Raw genomic sequence first — 19,437 nt, forward strand, 5'->3', positions numbered from 1 at the left:
CCTGGATCCAAAGGGGTGTAAGTGCATAAAAGCTTATTTCTGAGAAAACACACTTTTAAGTTGTGGTGTTTGGTTAATTTTCATATATTTAGACAAATTGTACTTTTCTTTTTAATGTTAAAATATGTAAATAAAATTCATAAAATCTGAAAAATTACGAAATATAGTTTAAAACAAGAAGAATCGATTGGCGTTATAACCTTTTTACTTAGGTTTAGAGCTTCTAAACTACATATCACTTAAAATATAAATGATTGAGAAATATCACATTCAGGACCCAAAAATCCAAAATCAGCATTACAAGTATAAGAATTCAAAGTGCTGTTCACTTTTATAATTTAAAAACAGAATAAGAATTTTTGATTTTAGTTGCATAAATTAATTTGTTTTTTAATAGTTTATTTTTTCCACAGAAATTTTCAATACAGTATAATTTCTGAATAAGAATTTTCTACCTGAATTTTGTATTTAAATCAAAAATAAATTCAGATTCAGAAATTCTTATCCAAATTTTTAGTATGAATTCTGTGTGATACTTTTTCTGCACACAGTTTATTAAATAGCAGTAAAAACTTTTTATTTATGATTCCAACGTTTCGATCCTTGATTGATCTTTGAAATCATCAATAAATAGTCGATTTCGTTAGACTGCTAGCCGAAAACGTATACCACAAAATCCATTAAAATCCAATGTTTTAAATTATGTTTTTTGTTTAATATTTTCAAACACGTTTTCCTTATTCGGTCTCTTATAGCTAGTTGTTTTTATCATTTGAAGGAAAAGCTCAATTGGGGCACAAAAACTTGCAACTCCATCTCTTGTCTAATCATAACAGAACAAAATTCACAAATTTGTACTTCTGAAAAAATGTCTTTTGATTAACTTTCCTATTTGATATGGTAATATATTAAAAGGAAAAATAATTTCTTTCGTTGAGAGTTTTCCGGTTTTGATTTCAAATTCAAAGATGTAGCTTAAAAGATTGAGTTTCAGTAAGAATTTATTCATCATCTTACCCACGAATGACTGCAGTTAGTTTACTTTAGGTCAATACGGAAGTCACAGATTAGCACTCATAACGTATGCATTTAAAAAAATGAACAATTTTCGAATGGTAGCATTTAAAAACTAAGACAGATAAACAAGTACTGCAAATTAACTATGAAAGGTAATAATATGATCGTAGTTCCAAAAAAAAACTCTCGACTCTACGAGTGACCTTCCGGTGGTACGGAACATTCAAAATGGTGTTCAAAAAATGCGTGTAAAATGCACGATTAGTTAGACATGTCCTAATCCTAACCTTAATAACTTTTTCGTCGTAATTCGTATCATCCTATAGTCTTCAATGGAAAGGAAATGTGGCCGTTCCTTACTGGTCATGAACGAGGCAATTCATAGCATAAAGTGCCTGCCAGAAGTTGCATACTTAGTTCATCAAGACTACCCTAAAGCCGACAACTACTCCACAAAGCGATCGTAGGAGTCTGCATATAGAAGTTGGTTATATGTTGGAGAATTTTTGGGCAATCTTTCAGCGTAACTTCAATTCCAACCATTTTATGGTGAAAACTGGAAGAAATTGATTAAAAAGCCGAAGATAGAGCACAAAAACAAGCCAATCCGCATGATTGTTCGCCAGAACTTTCAATGGGGGGGTAGGGTAGGATCGCCGTTTTTTTTGCAAATAAGTTTAAATTACTACCTCTCATGGTCAATTTACAGGACTCAATTATCTGTCTTAGTTTTTTTTTATCACCATTCGAAAATTGCCCACTTTTTAATGCATACTTTACAGACAGACTGACAGACTGTTTCGGTGGTCTTTCTCAACAAGTTGGATAAACTTTGAATCAATTTACGGTTCCAGCTAGTGTCCAAAGTAGGCTGTACTTTGGTCGCAAACAATTGTTATAACAAGCTTAACTCGCACAATCTAAAATAAAACAAAATCTCAATTCATAAGTGTCATTTGTCCTAAACTGTAATTGTACCTCGAGGTTTAAAGTCGGAAATTTTTTACCCGTTTGTTGCACGAGCTGTGTGCATTTCAGAATTCCCTAAAGCAAGTTTGGCCGCAGAAAGGAGAGTTTTTCGACAATCAAATCTGCTCCAAAGTGGGAAATAAAGTTGACATATGAGATTTGTTCGAAGCAATCTGGAAAAACTCAAAGAGCTTGCGTGAGATAACTGAGGAATCAGTTCGCGATTTCTTATTTTCAGTAGAAATTTATTTATAAAAACTTGATAATGAAAGACTTTGAAAAAATTGTACAAAACGAGATTCAAAGATTTATGTGAAGTTACAGCAGCATAAGCTTATCAAGTGAAATCTTGTAAAATGTTATAAAATTCCAATAATTACAAAACGTTAAACATCTAGTGGCCAACCTATGTGAAACAAAAGAATTTTAAATGATTTTTATTCTGAAAATTTTGTATTTGTTACTTATCATTGCAGCGATAAGATAATTGACATAACTGTATACTTTTGTATCAGAAACAAGATCTTTTCAATGACACAGTAGAGGTGTTGGTGAATTTATGGTAGAAAACTTAGATCGTTACACTAGTCAAAAGTGTCCCCTCATCATATCCTTTCACCCAAACCTCCAACCCAAAATTGTTTTGCTAGAATGCAGAGGTGACCTCGGTCCTAAAGCGCAACATTTTTCTTTCATCCCTTTCTATGTTTTCCAAACCTATCTATTGACTACTAGGACGTGGCCGGCGCCGTTATTGATGTGTAAAGAGAGAGCATCAGTTTTGGGCATTGTGAATGTTTTGTCAATCCCGAGCACCATTCATTTGACCTCTGAACAAAACTGATGGCCTCGGTCAATCACGGAGTAGCAACCATTGGCGATGTGGAACTGTGTTCTAAGGAGCCACGCCTGCGATCGTGGAATTTGAAATGATGATAATGAGACATGATATATCAAAATAAAGCTTCGAAGAGATTGGTTTAAAAAAGAGAAGCATTTCAGATTCAACGATTAAAGGTGGATGTGAGTAGTCAATCAAGCTAAGCTAAGCTAAGCTAAGCTAAGCTAATCAAATCTGCTCCAAAGTGGGAAATCTCCCGAGTAACAAATGTGCTACGTTCTTACAGGAAAAAAACGGTAAAAAAAAACTTACCTCCGGTGGATCCCAGACGCACTCCCCGGTAGTCAGATTGGCATACATGTGCTCCTTGGTGCGAGGTTCGATGATTTCCACCCATTCCACTCTGCTGTTGTTGGACGTTGGGCGGAGGGTATGCAGCAGATGACACAACAGATGATTCCAGATTTTTTAAAATTTGTTTGTTTCATTACAGCAACAAACGTGGAAGAAAAAAAAAACAGACATTTATTAGTGGAACAATTTTGAGAAATGCACATGTAGTGTTCAAATCGCAGATAGTGATATGAAAAATTTGAGTTGCTGGCGTTTTTTCGTTCGACGGAAAATATGAAAATGGCCCGGTCACTGTTTTGACTCTTGTGGAGCGTAACTATTAAAGCAATTGTATCCGTGGTCTATTCTTGGGTCTATAGTTTATACAAGAATTGAAACAACGAAATTCGATCCAATCCAGTGAAAAAACGGGAAAAACTCCATTCGTGCTCCATTTACTGTCAAACGGTTTATAACTGCGTTGTCAAATTGGGTCCAAATCTCATCAGTTTTGAACCAATCCTTATACCGGTTCTGGTATAATGGACCAAGGATGCGTTTGCTTTGGTCGGAATTTGGGTCTAAACCGGCTGTTTGGACCACGGATTCAGATGCTCTTATGGTTGAAAACACTCGTTTTTTCGTGCAGTGTTCTACAATCTTTCAAAACATGTCTGGAAAAATCGATACAAGTAAACTTTTCCTTTTTTTACGTTTTTTCGTTCCAGGACGACGCCCTTCCTTAAACTCCAGAGCTCACCCGATCAAATCACATGACCGGGTACAAGGACCACCTTTTTTCCCTCCGTTTACTAAAAGGACATCCGTTTTCCGCAGCACAATAATCCAGATCCTCATGACAATAAGCACGATCCTCAACAGACGTTTTGGAGGGCCACATGTGTTCTGTGTGTATTTTTTTGCTCTTGCCACCAGCATCAGCCAGTATGCGGCATATTTAATTATGAGCTCGAATGTCACACTCAAAATAAATCTAAATAAAAGGATGCGACTGGCGATGAACAGTATGTCTGCTTTCATCTGTTTTCATCTTTGGAAGGTAGTAAAAATCTACCACTTTCATCGGAACATTGCGCCGGGATCATGAGTGCGTGACCGGCCAAATCAAGCCAAGAAGGGATGTTCTTGGCCGACATGTGTTGGCTTTTCTTCACAATGAATAGCAGGAAAACTGACAGAAGAGACACACCAACAATGGCAAGTAAGCGGCCTTTTTTCTCCGGAAAAACTAATCGGGAGCATTGTCACACACAGTAGGAACCTTCCCCCGCAGCATATTCATAACAACACCAACACCATATGCGCCAGTGAGAGAGGACTTTTTCTCTGTTTCTGTGAAATCGGTATCCGTGTATTGAATTCATTCGGAACTTGTCGTCGTTTGTCATTTTCCCAAGTTTTTCCAACACGCTTTCCACCGGTTTCGGGAGCGTGTTCGTTCCCGCATGGGCAGTGACTCCGTGTGTTTCTTCTTCTACCGTGCAACACCGAAAAGGAATGCGCTCCACTTTCAAAGCAGCACAAACGGCGGAGGAGGCGGCGGTCAAAAGCAAAAAGGGGAAAAGTTGCCGGCCCAAGGAAAACTCCTGATGCGAGAGTTGTGGTGGCAGAGAAAAACCGGTTGTTCGTCACATCGATTATTTAGAGGAAAGAGGAGGGTTTCCATCACAGATTTACCGACCGTTTATAAATTGGTGCTTGTGATATAGCTCAGTCGGCAAATCTGATGCTTACTGAGCCGATGTCTGTGAGTTCGGGCCCAAGAGTAAACATCGAACACAGTTGTACCGGATAAGTTTTTCTATGATAGTCCGCCGACTGCATCGTTGATATAAGTCGCAAATGACATTAAGATGTTGAAACGACTATTATCGTAACAAAAAAAAAGGTTTAAAATTTTCATAAAGCAAGTCGCATCCCTTACTAGCTGAGTATTTCTGAGGAATTTTGTATTTCGCTAATAATATTTATGAAATTCTACTACACATGTTTGAGTTATGTCCTTTTTCGTCCGATAGGTTGGTCATAACTGCAGTGATATCTTGACCGGATGACTATTTTATCTATAGTCTCAGACAGGTGTTCTATCTGTGTTCTTTATAATGATCGTAAACTTTTTGTTGTGATGTTCCTACAGGCACATTTGGGTCCTTAATTTACGGTCAATTTACGAACACGGAAAGTCTGTCACCGTACAATTTTTCTATCTGATATTTCGCCAGATCTTCATTACATGCATATGATTTTTTTACATGCAAAATAATTTTGAAATTATTTTTACGGTGTTTTCACGTAAACCAAGCTTTTGCTACATATCATCGATTCTACGTGTAACCTGTAGTAAATTTGTATAAATAGTGTCGCTGAATCCCCAAACCGGAGTTTTCGTCAACATCAGCGACGGCGACATCACTGACGACATTTCATGTTGATCAGACATCTGTCAAACATCTTCCTAGTGTCGGAACCAAACAAAAGAACGGGTTGCCAATCGCCGAGGTGTTTGAAGAATTGATCATCGTCGCTGGTTGGCAAGGTTGCCAATCACCAGCGCAAAAACTTCGGATTTCAACTGCATTGACAGTACTTCATTTTCACAGAACTTACACATGCATTTCACGTAAAATTCATGTGAATGACTAAAGGATATTTTTGCTTGAACGTGTGGTCGTACAAATGCGTGATTTCTTATTGGAAAATTAACAGTCCTCAAACAGCTGTCCAGAATGTTTTTATTTATCTCCTAGTAAGTCCGTGAAAAAAGACGGAGAGATTTTATTTTTCCTGGGTTAGAAAAGTAAGTATTTAGTTGTGAAACGTTCACAAACATTTTCATAAAACGTTTATATTTTTAGAGGAAATACGAAAAAAGTTTCGGTAGAATCGTGTTTAGGAGAAACTCAATCCCAAAGATGCTTCCTTCAAAAATAGTCCAACAAGGTCGTTTTATCTTTTCCTTATAAGCTACCGGCTTTCTGCAGATCCAGACAAGGTGATAGCCGTAACATTTCAATTATTCCTCATTAATTTAGCATTAAATACTAAAAAGTTCTCATCGTTCTCATTAAAATAATTTGACGATAATTATCAAATGTATTTTTTTTAACTTTCACAGAACTCACAAAGCTGCGCTACAAGAGCCGTCGAGTGGCTTTGGAATCAAGATGCATCGCGGAAGTGAGCATTAACAGTGAAAAATCAGAACAATTTGTTTATAATAAAATAATAATAATAGAAACATTAAAAGAAGCGATGAACCGATCTGGACATCTAATCATTATTATTGGGCTATCATTTCTATTCTATTCCATACTAATTTAGGTTCAAATAAACTCACTGAATTGTAGGTGATGTTCATAAAATACCAATTCTTATTAGGGGAGCGTTTACATATTCTTTTCGTAGCATTTACGTGAAAATCATTTGGATGATAATTATGTAGTTTTTCACATTTCACCGTATTTAACCAATTTTGTTTTTGTTCAGTTGTGCACCAGTGCACTTTTTGCTGTTTTGTGCTCGTTTTTTGCGCTCAATTTTGCACCGGTAGTGACCAGAGCGCAGGCGGTCTCCCACTCTCAAATATCGTATTCGTTTTCACCACTCGAAAGTGTTGCACCGTTCCGGCCAAAAACGAGCATAAATCGAGTTTTGAATCTGTGAAAATCCATCACCAGCTGATATCAAATATAATAACAAATTTTCTTGTTGCTTCCATACAATTTATTTATATCGACTTCTTAAAATTTACGATAGTATTGGTGAGGGCACAAGCAACACTGGCTCCACCGGATATTTTTACCGTATTTTTTTTCTCCTGGAGGCAAACCAGAGGCAATCTAGGTTCGATCTAACTGCTGCCATCGTGCTCATTTATTGCTCTAGAGGCAACCTAGGTTCGCTAGAAAAACGGACGGAGTCGCCCTGAGAAGAAAGTCAGTTTTGCGAGAAGTTCACCAATACTCTCAACGTTGTTGTCAAAACATTAAACAGCTGTTTTTGGCTGAAAGTAAAACAGTTGAAATAATGAACGGGTAAATGATTATTGCCGCGATTTTGAACCTCTCAGCCAAGCAAAATCGTACTATCTGCTGTCCAGTGAAATCCGGACACGAAAAAAGGCAATCCGGATTTGAAGAACCGAGTGAAGAAATCCAGAAGGGAGAACAAAATGACAGCTGCATGTAAACATTGCGCTCTTCTAATTTATGTGAAACCTGCAAAACAATTGAAAACGTTGATCACATACTATACGAATGCATCAATTTTAATCAACTTAGATTTAAATATGACATACTCACCAACAAAAAACATCTAAACGATATCCTCAAAGAAAAAAACGTCACTGAACTAAAACAAATATCTGACTTCTTGCGAAACACCAAAATGAATATATGAAAATACTCCAATAAACAAATAACAATCCTATCTATACACCAAACTCATTTGATTTTAATAACTGATTTCTAACCCCACGAAATGAGAACGAACGGTCGTTTTAAATATCACGCGAACTGTTCAAAACATAACAGTCCAATAAACCACAAGACTTGGCAATATGGAACGATAGGTCCGAGCCAAAAGAGAGAAGAGAAAAAAAAAACATTGCGCCCGTTCTCACGCACACCTACGTATGGAATAACTCGAAACCCGAAAGCCGTTTTTTTATTCGGATGGTTCCAGAGCCAAATCCGGAATAAAAAAAATACGCCATAAGTTTATTGCATTGGTTTGAATAAAAAAATATGCCACTTTTAATATATGATTCAATAAAAAACACGTGTCATTTAAAAAATAAAAAAGAAAAACAATGCAGTTAAATCACAAATAATTCACACAAATTCTCTGTGGTTAAATGCTCAAATTAATTTTAATTAACATTTGAATCTACAATTTCCGACGTTCATGGGGAGCAGTATTACAGTTAAAACAGCCATGCGAATGATTGACTAAAAATTCCTGTTGGATTCTCGAAGCAGATGCGATCGCTAAATCAGCCATTTATCCATTTGTGGCAACGTATAATCAGATGGTTGGCTTGATTGTATTTTCGGGTCAGACCCAAACAATCATATGTATGTTCATATAGACGCGTAATATCGCTGATAAATCTATATATTTTTCACCGACACTAGCGGTGCAGAACTGAGCGCAAAAACGAGAACAAAACAGCAAAAAGTACACTACCGGTAGTGCACTGGTGCACAACTGAACGTAAACAAATATGGTAAAAATAAACAGTGGATCCAGTGATCAGTGATGCAACCTTCCAGATTTTTTCTTGATCTTCCAGACTTTTTGGACTTTTGCCAGACTTTTTTTAGGTTTCCAGACTTTCAGACTTTTGTCATTTCTTCCAGACATTTCCGGACTTTTGAGTTTCGACATGATTTTTCTGACAAAACAATAAAAATTCAAAATTTTCATTGCAATATGGCAGAAAATGATTCGAATTAGTGATTGAAGAGTGAGGAATGCCACGGAGATGGTAGAAAAACAGGAAGTAAAGCATAAAACGCCGTCATCACCAAAACCAAAATAGTCTCAGGCATTGATAGTGTATAGAATGCATGTTTATGATGAAGTAATAAGTGTTGTTCTCTAGACTGCAATATTGCGAGCTGGCGACCAAAAAAAAAAGTTCATCACCTATAAACTTCGCAATCCAGACTTCTCCACACTTTACCAGACATTTTTTCAAAATCTTTAAGACATTTCTGAAAAACAGTTGACATCACTGCCAGTGATGCTTGTGCCCTCACCAATACTATCATGAATATTGACAGGTCGGTGTAAACAAATTGTATGGAATCAAAAACAAATATCAGCTGGTGATAAATTTTCACAGCTTGATATTTACATTTGGCACTATCGATATCACGCACACCAGCTAAAGTGAGTGCAAAACTCGATTTATGCTCGTTTTGGCCGGAACGGTGTAACACTTTCGAGTGATGAAAACGAATACGGTACAAGTGAAGTGATTTACCTAAAATTTGATTACAGAATTTCGCGAAAAAAGCAGCTCACGTTTCTTGATACTCAGAGCTCTCCCGCTAAATAACTGCTTTCAATCATTTAAGCACAATAATCCGAAGATCCTTTCGAGTTTGTGATTTTTTTATATAATTCTTTATTTGAAACGGCTCGTACAGTTAGGTTTTAGGAGCCAAACTCCATTTTTGGTTTTTACAATAATTATCTAAGTGTAACACTTTTGAAAGAAAAAAGAAGATAGAAAGGGAAATAAGAGAAAATAAAAAAGGATTATAGACGGAGATCGATAGCTTTTAGAAAGGTGTATAGAAAGGGGTATCAAAAAGTAACACAAAAAACAAATTAATTAGAATAAATTGCACGTAAGCTTGTAATCAACAAAATTCCATACTTTATCCACAGACAAACAGACAGGACACTCTTAAGAAAATTTGGTCATTTCTTCGCAAAGCAATTACATTGCCATCTGTTGGCGACATTGCCTACCAATATCGACATGGTAGAATATACCATTGAAGGTAGCCATGAAATCTTGACATTCATTACTGAAACCGTAAACAAGCAGTTTGGAATTTTCTTCTTCAAACTTCTGCAATAAGAAGGGTTTTAGGAAAGTTTTATTCTTTTAGTTGAGATTAGGTTTCCAAAAGTGATAAAAACGACCTTGTCCTTCCAGGTATGCGCCCCCAGAGGGAAGAAAACTACGTATGTTGATCAGTTGTGTTTTATAGAAACAGATTGCCGACCATAGACAGCAACAATCTAACCAGAAAAATCAACAACTGAAATATTGTTACCTCAAATACCTTCAATACCTTTTATTGAAAACGAATAAAGCATAAAAAAAAACTCATTTGCAAAAAGTTGGTATTTATTTTCAAAATAAAGGTTATTCCAGTTTTTTTCGCAATCTCCCTTTAGTTTTAAAAAAGTATATTGAAAAAGTTCAATGGTAATTTCTTATACAAGATTAAAAAATATATTTTTTTAACACAGAATATGTCCATGATAGCACCGTAATGCGAGAGTATTTGTATTATTTGAAGTGAAGTTTTGTTTTAATTTTATTTACAAGATCAGTTAGTATTCTGCTGCGGACTTCTTCCTTGGAAACAAATCGCTTCATATATATCTTTTCAGAAAGGTGGGACACGTCTCTCGTCACTTTGACTTTCGCCATAGTTTCGAATAAGCGCAATATATGAATTACATGTTCCGGACCAAACTGGTCTTCAACAAACAGTTTTCATTTTGCTCCAGTTGAGGTCTCCACAAGCTAGGATATTTTCCAAATCCAAAACGAGATGTAACCAACTTATCCACATCATAACCATCGCGTGTAGTAGTTCCTGAAATGAAAACAGAACCATTGGTCTGAACTTCATTCTCCGGAAATAACGGAAAGATTCAAAGGATTGCCTTACATACAATGATTCAAGCAGTTCTTCCCGAATAGCAAAGACCGTGGTATTAATTATAACCGAACAGTGATATTCATATTCATCAATATTTATCAACCGCTTTTTATTTTGAAATGACCATAATATTTAAAGTCACCGTGAAGTTTATCGTTAATTTAAATATTTCATAGTTGTCGAAAATACCAGAAGCACGGTATCACAATAATTTTCCTGTGTTTTTTATTGTTACTGTGTACTTCATGGTTAAATTGAGATCCAAACCAAAACGAACGTTGGTAAACTTTTGCTTTTTATACCTATTCTCAATTTTTCGTGTAGAGATTTTGTTTTTAATTCGCGCCATTTTTGAAAATAAACAAACAATTGCGATAATTTTTCTCTGCAGGCAAGAGGACCTATCTGGGATGGTGAGTATACTTTTTGAAGTGATTGTGTTCATAATGAATCGTATTTTGCACATTAGTATATTAAATTTATTTTTCTAGGTGCCCTACGGCTCCGGCAACAAGCAATTGCTTGTGCTAATGGTGAAATTACCACCCGGTCGGCGGAAATGGCAATGGAAAACAAGCCATCGAAAAGGTGCTGTGACCCTCAATACACGAGGAGGACGATCACTGGAAAATGATCCGCAACAAGCGGTTGATATCGCGGAGTCCGGGAGGATCTGTCGTAAGTATTCTTTTTTGTGACGTCATTACTATCTGCCTATAGCGCGCCAGGCAAAAAGTTTTGCGCGCGTAGGTCACTAGATGGATAGTAATGACGACATTATCGGGAAGATATCACCTTATTATATTGTACACCGTGCAAATACAATAAATTTTACGGTTCCCATTAGAAAAAACGGAAGCTGTAATAACCATGAAATAAATTGTTTTGTGATTTCAAATGTATGGAAAAAAGTTGATTTTTTCATGGTTAAGTTGCTTAACAACCCCCTTTTTTCATGGTAATTATTGCCGAAACCATGAATTCCATTGTCAAAAACGTTGAATTTCACAGTACATTCAAGGTTCAGAACCATGATATATTTTGTATGGACTATTTTATACATGGTAGAGTGAAAATGAAAATCATGGTTTTTTCACCTTACTTTTCTATTCGGGTTGTTCTCGGTTCGGTTGTTCACTCTTCTAATAAGGCCAGATCGTTGGAACTAATAATGAATATCTTATAGAGAATTTGTTTTCAAGTGGTGGTGCACCGGGGCACTACCGGTAGTGCACTTTTTGCTGTTTTCATGCTCGTTTTCATGAAGAGTAGTGCACTGGTAGTGCACCATAAAGTGGACGGTGGAACACTCTGAAAATATTCGGTGTTGCTTGCGCTCTCACCAATACTATCATGAATTTTGACAGCACGTGCTTCCCGATGTAAACAAATATCAGCTGGTTGGTTTATTTCTATACCGCAAAATTGCGTTCGAACTGTTTTTTTCTCTTTATTATCCCGAAGAACGCAAACTTGTTCCGGATTCAATACCAGTGCCGTTTCCAACAGAGGCGGAGAATTTCACCTGGATGGCACGTTCCAAAGCAAACAACGCTCCCAAGAAGAAATGTGCCCAGAAGGTTTGCTGCAATCGGTTCCAGGCGATGCCGAAAAAGAGCAGCAAATCCGAGTGCAAAAAGGCCAACCCAAAGATCTGGTGAAATCGCCCAAACCGAAAAGTTTTCTTGTTCGGAGGGTCCTATAAGTTGGTCTCCACAGCAAGAAGCGTTCAGCTGCATCGAAGCTACTCTGCTTCGAGCTGTGCCTTAGGGTGACGATGCTCGGTTGCGCCAAGTCCCGGATTCCCACCCGTTGCCCTTCAAAAACGGTAGTTCGAGACTACACCCGCATTGGGAGCTTGAATTTCGTTCGTTTCGGTCTGTTAGCAAAATTTTCTCCCCCGACTTCCACGATCGGAGTTCGCTAATTTGACTTCCAAGAATTTTTCTTTTGTCATCTGAAAACGGAAATAGGTACTCGAGGTATTTGCGAGGAATAAACGTTCAAAATATCGGAACCTTCAAGCTGGGGTAACTGCAGTCTAGCAGCAGTAAACATAGACCACCCAGAATCAGCCGGTATTGCAGTTACCATCAGAGCCACATGCGAATCTACCAAGCAAAATAAATCTGAAATCTTCACAATTCAACATAATAAATTCATGCTAAAATTTTCATATTATTTAAAGATAATGATCAACTAAAGTAAATTTCATTTCAATTTTCGAAGTCAAACGAAAACAAATACCAGCTGTAATGGATTTTTGACAGCTTGATGTTTTCTGTTGACACTGCCGATTTCACGTACACCAACAAAGGTGGGTGCAACACTCGATTCATGCTCGTTTTCAGCATGGATGGTGCAACACTTTCGGGTGGTGAAAACAAATACGGTATTAAACACAAAGCTTCCTGAATTAGAACTGAATGAAAACAAACGATAACCATAACATTAGCACCATGGAGATGCAAAAATACTCAGCTACCATGATGAAAAATTTAGATTTTTCATTTTAATGATACCACCGCCTCTAGTGTCGACATTGCCTAGCTTCATCAAATTTGTAGCAGTTTTGCGAAGAATGAAAATGGAGTGTCCTGTCTGTTTGTCTGTGCTTTATCGTTGGACAAAACCTAGAAATCAAGTAACTTTTTATCGAAAATTTTGAGAAAAGAATAAATTTTTCGAAATTTCCATAACATACTTTAAAGTTTTTTTTATAAGAAAGTTTAAGTTTATCATTCGAAATTACGGTAACTTCAAAGTTACATATAACTGTTGTACAAGGTCAAGGCCTTTCGGGTTTTTTTGGAAATTTAGAGGGGAAGGGGGTGCGGTGGAGTTGACAAAAGAAGAAATGAAGAAATTGATGTTTGTTTACCTCCTTATTTGACACAAAAAATCCAATATATTAATATATTATTCCCAACAAGGTGATATGTAGGTACCTATTTTATTTAACATTTTTCTTTGAGACGGATTGAAAATGGAACCCTCGTATGGCTACCCTACCGGGTACCGACTAGATCTTACTGCGGGCACATCAGCAGAGGGCAGTGGACCAAAGTTGGGTTGCATCTGAGGGGAACAAGGCAACAATGATGGAACGACATATTGGTTTGGATGTTGTCGTCGTCGTTGCTGCCATGCCATAAGCAGAATAGGTACAGGCCCCAATGCGCCGCGCGCATCGAACAAGAAATGGTAGAAATACATACCGAGAAAAGGCGAGCCAGAAAGAGTGAGCAACCAAGTAAAATCAGTATCGATTTTGATAGAGGTGGAACAGACGGAAGGTACCGGATTAATAGTCGCCGCTATCCTTGGAAATTGGAAAAGGGTGATTTGTTCATGGCCACGAAGAGCTTCAAATTGGGTCCCCTTTAACAGAATGGAACCGTTAAAACTTTAGTCGGTTTATATTATTTAATAAAAAAAAAATAAAAAGTTAGCAATTATTAGCAAGGGCCATTTTCCATTGCCAACTTATGAAATTATCGGTACGAACCTTTCAGATGTTGACATTTCGTTGCTTGGTCCAACTCCTTTTTAACTTTTTTTTAGTTGCTTCCACTATCTTCTACAATGGTGTGCATGAAACTTTTTCGACTCACACCCACAAAATACTCTTTGTACATACACAACTTAGCCCACCATGCAAAAACTTCTTTCCGTTTTTTCCTTCGCGTTTCGCCTTTTAAGTTGAATTGAATTTTCTTTTCCCAATTTGCAGTGTATCAAATTATTTCACATAATCATTCATCAACTACATTTTCCACTATTCCCCATACGATTGGCATTAAGCCCAGCAAGAAATCTTTAATCAAACGCACAGAATACAGATTTTTAGTTAGCCTACAATCATTAACACACTTTTTTCTCCATTCCCAACACACGGATCAGAAAAACAGCTCACTTTTGCCCACAAAGCAGCAGCATAGCCATTTAGTAGGATTAGCTAGCACACAGCACTAAAAGCGGTCACACACGCACGAATTCACAAACACAACCGCAGTAGCTGTTCGCATTCGGAAAACGGGAACAAACGCACAAAACGATACGAATTCGACGACAGACTGAAAGCGAATGCGGTCCGCCGAGTTTGCTCAAGCTGACCATGCAGATAGGCGGCCGCTAGAAAGAGAGGGAACGTGAAAGCACCGTTACTTTTCCGCAAAATGTCAAACGCACAAACTTCACAAGTGACAGCGCGAACGACATAACAGGATTCAAACGCAGTGCGGTGCACTAGGTGGGTACATGTTGCGCAACATAGCCGATGGAAGTACAGTCAGAAATGAAAAATAATAAAAAATATATATAGGCGATATAGGCTGATGACATAATAAGAGCGATGCGATGCGAATTGGCGAACGCGGCCAATGCGAACTCGAGCGGCGGAACAAATTGACATCTGCTTCGCCGCGTTGAGTATGTCAGGTTTACGCAATTCACATACATTTCCATTAAATGTGATTCACCGCATTGTTTCGCATCCGCCGCTTCGATAAGTTCATGCATTATTATAGGATCACGGCCAACGGATGGTTTTTTCAAGTCCTTAGATGCCTCAACAGAAATAAAAGCTGGCAAGATGACACAGCTCCAAATCCAGCGGCCATACTTTTTTCTCCGTGCACAGACCCTTTTTATAGTCAGTGAATGAGAAACCGCTAGAATGTATCGTTTTGGTCAATGAATCCCAAATAGGCAAAATTTACATTTTTGCTAGGTGAATGAAAAAAAGGTATTTATAGAGATTCATCTTTCTGCAGAATGAAAAAAACTTTTTTCAAAAAAGGTAAAATCGGTAAAATTTATCGAGAAACGCGAGAAACATGGATGAAAAAAGTTCACCTCAGCTTCTCGGTAAATTTACCCTTTTTTTATTTTGCGTGTGGAAATGGGTGAATAATTAGTCTGTTCAATGGACTTTGGTTGAAACGAGTCGAAACAAGTAGAAATGGATTGACAGTTGATCATCTGTCTCTTTCCGATTGACTTCGACCGATTTCTACCAGGTCGAAACGAATCCTGCTGCCGAGCTGGATTGGTTTCGACTAGTTTCTACTTGCTCCATTGAACAACGACCCGACTTGTTTCGACCAAAACATTTGCTCGCTGAACATCTGTCAATTGACCGAAACCAGTTGAAACCGATTTTTACCAACGGTTGAACGAAGCTAATGTCAAAATAAATTTCGTCACATTTCGTTGACGAATTCGGTTGCTTCTGATACGAAGTGCTTCAGAAAAGTTTTCAAACGATTTCAAATCACCGATAATTTATTGAAGACAACTTAAGTGCCTTATTTGAAAAAGAAAAATGTGTGCTTTCTGATATTTTGTAATATCGACCTGCCGCTAGACTCGAAGTCATCCGTGAACTTATTCCGTTATAATGGCACTGCCATCGGGGGGAGTTCCGAATAATGATGGCAATCACCCGAGTCGATCCGGATTGACCTTGAAAGATGATTCCACTGACGATGGCGATTGCCAGGAACGGTTTCACAAGGTGCTCACCGCCCTACTCAATCGGAACTTCACCATCAACAACGACGTCTATCTGGAAATGATTGTGTCCCATCTGGGCGGAAAATACAACGTGGGTACGTATAGTGGATTTTTTTTTGTAAATAAGTTTGAATGTTGTTTTTGGAATGATAGCTTATCTATCTTTCTTTAGAACATGGAAAATTGCTCAAATCGCCGGAGGTGTTTACCTGGCTTCAAAATGCTTTGCTTCAATGGGAAAGCGATCAGATGCCCTCGATGGACGTAGCAGCCTTCACACTTCAGGTACTGGCACTCATCGTAGCTGATGAATGGGACTTCGTGCGGGTGCAAAACGATCGGATTCTAGATCGATTTCAGGCGTGCATTTCCAAGCAAGAGAACCGATTTCAGCATCCATCGGTTAAGTTGGGCCATGTGCTAGTGCTCAAAGCGACCGCCAAGCATGCCATGGGATTAAACTGGATTAAACACTCGGGATCATGGAAGATTTGCTTAGATTATTACAATGGTCAGCTTCAGACGATTTATATCACTAAAGAGACTTCCTTATTTTTCCACGATATTTTGGACCGATTTGGCACCATCGGCGATTATGATTTGGTGCGGGAGATTGTGTCCACAGTTCTATCTCCTCTATTGGATCGAGTATGGAGAAGTCCAGAGAGTGAATTCGCTGTTTTGGTGAACGATCCGAATGCTCAGCGAGTGCTATCTTCTATGCTGAATCTGATGTGCACTTTGTTCCGAAAGATGCTGGAAAGTAACAAGCGTTCCCGAGCAGCGTACCATATTTTGATAACGTACCGGTTCGAACGAGGACTGTGGGCTTATGCTGATACTATCCAGGATCACAATTATCTCGTCAAGGTTTGGGAGACGCAGATTTTGGCCAACTGTACAAGGCTTCGTTGTATGGATATTCCGGCTGAAGACACAGAAAACAAGGATTTACATTTTGAGAAGTATACGATCAACTTTTTGAATTACGTCAACTTTTCTATCCGCCGAGGCAACGTTCATAACGTGATTCTAATGGCGCAAATGCATCACCACGCTTGGCGTTTGTTGGGCGATCGTGCTCCTGAAGAAGTGGTACTCAAAAACCAAAATATCAAATTTGGTGACCAAATTTTGCTCCTACAGCTGTTCCCTTTGGTATACGAAATGAAATGCTTAGCTTACAAGGATCTTTCGGATCTGCCAGACTATATAGAAAAGCTTTGCATGAAGCTGTATGACATCTCTTGCGAATTCACCATCCGACTTATGTACGCATGTCGGGACGTTTTCCAAATGTACAACGTCAGCATAGTCGAGCTGGCGATAAAATCCATCCAGGGAGTTGTCTCTTTGCACACACTATCGAGATCCCGCGCGATAATCGCTTTCCAAGCATTCGTTTATGTTTTGAAAGAGTTTCTACCGGATATCTGTTTCTTAGTCAACCAAAATGATCATTCTAAAACTGATCTGATTTTGTCAAAGCCGAATTTACTGGCAGCAATCATTCAGGGACTTCACTCGTTGATACAGAACTACAAATTCACCTGGAAAGAATGTATCGAATCGACTACACTAGTAAATTTCATGCTCAATCTGCTGAGCAATCCAAATCTACCTCCAAGAGTGAGTGTTAGTTGGTTTGCTTCTATGAGATTTTTTTTCTAAATCATAATTTGTCTTTTCAGCATGCGGTGCTCGCGCTCAAGCTAACACAGCTGTCCATCGAACATTTCCTAGCTCCGAACTTGGCACTCCTGATGGACAACCTCAAGGGCTCCGGTCTAGAATTTGTTGGGGCCATCATTTTCAAGCGCTTGCACGACAGCAACTGGGAGGTTCGAGACTCAGCTCTGGAGCTGCTCACCTCGATCGTGGAAATTTCTGAAATCAGTAATTAAAAAAAAAAAACGGTTGAAATTGCAATCCAATTTTTACGATCGATTTTCTTTCTAGAATTCCCATCCTTCCAGAAGCATATTCTGGATTGCGAAGTGATTCCGGTGGTGGAATCGGCTGCCAAGAACGACAGCGAACCGTACGTCCGTGCATCAGCATTGCGATGTCTGTCTGTGATGGTCAAAATTCGCTTGCTGTGGGAGCACTCCCTGGTAAATCTGAATTTAATGGTAAATTTAGAATGACCCATTTCTAAATAATAGTAGGATAATAGTAATTTCCTATCTGCCCCACAGAACCATTTGATAACTGTTTTCGATACCGAAAGCGAAGGCGTCGTCCGACGGGAAGCAGTTAACACAATTCGGGAAATATACTCCAATCACAAAATCTCGCCCCAATGCTTGGACAGCGTGTTCTCGGTGTTAACCTTCTGCGCCGTCAACGATCTGTACTGGGAGGTGAAATTGAACGCGCTCAACTTCTGGCGAGTGGTCATGTGCCGTCAGTTTCAGCATCAGGGCATGATTGATGGGACCTTCCCGGCAGTTACATTTTCCAAGGAGCACAAGAAAATCATAACCCTGACCAATCGAGAGATCCTGTTGCGGTTGCGAAAAGTACTGGACGAACTGGCGCTGCGCGGATGTCTGGGTGTATTCTTGACCTGTTTGCAGGACGATTGTGATCTACAGGTGGTGAAGGCCACGATCGAGATTATCCGTAAGTTGATGTCCTATTTGGACAAGTATAACTTTATGGAAGAGTACAAAATGTCGATGAATCCGCCGACTGGAAGCGAAAACAACAGAGGGGTTCCGGTGATGGACACCAACTATTCGGAGCACCAGAACAAAGCCAGTAACCTGGTGCGAAGTTCGCAGCGCAACGACGCCGATTACAGTAGTGGAAATGTGCCTTGTTTGATAAACTCGGACGAGATTATAGATTCGATCGTCAACTTAGACGATGTTAATCTGTTGTCGATAACGTACAAGAACAACCTCAAAGTGGCTGATGGTGGCGGCCAGGGATCGGAAAATTCATGTAACTGTGAATCATCTAAAGTGCACGAAAACTTGTTCCGGAAGTATGCCGATGAGGTCACAGCTGACGATTTTCTGGATCGTGTGGCCAAAATTGATTTCGATGAGCTGATACGCGGCCGGGAACAATGGTTGCGCAAAACAGAGAGCTTTTCGTCTCTGTTGGACGATGTCCTGTTTTCGTACTACGCGACCGAAGTGAATGACGCCGATTGCTACTGAGGCAAGTCAGATGTAAGTACATAGTATTTGGCTTATTTAGCATTATTCTTTATCATTGAATACCATTGAGAATATATTTTTTTTTGTAATTCTTGTCACTATCCGACGATAATTCACAACTTGCCCTGAAACATGGAGTAGTTCGGAAACAATTTTT

General features: G+C 38.6%; 2 protein-coding genes across 2 annotated transcripts in view; one reads left to right on the forward strand and one right to left on the reverse strand.

The window, feature by feature from the left end:
- LOC129738155 (uncharacterized) overlaps positions 1-19,437 on the reverse strand; it is a 70,620-nt gene that overhangs the window by 31,436 nt on the left and 19,747 nt on the right. The gene's annotated exons all lie outside the window — the stretch shown is intronic.
- On the forward strand, positions 15,787-19,364 carry LOC129755936 (uncharacterized). Its single transcript, XM_055752680.1, has 5 exons — positions 15,787-16,205; positions 16,283-17,739; positions 17,802-18,006; positions 18,070-18,242; positions 18,309-19,364. The coding sequence occupies exons 1-5, from the start codon at positions 15,995-15,997 to the stop codon at positions 19,278-19,280; spliced, it is 3,018 nt and encodes a 1,005-aa protein (XP_055608655.1). The 5' UTR covers positions 15,787-15,994; the 3' UTR covers positions 19,281-19,364.

The sequence above is a fragment of the Uranotaenia lowii genome, chromosome 1, assembly GCF_029784155.1.
Source record: "Uranotaenia lowii strain MFRU-FL chromosome 1, ASM2978415v1, whole genome shotgun sequence".
NCBI lineage: Eukaryota > Metazoa > Arthropoda > Insecta > Diptera > Culicidae > Uranotaenia > Uranotaenia lowii.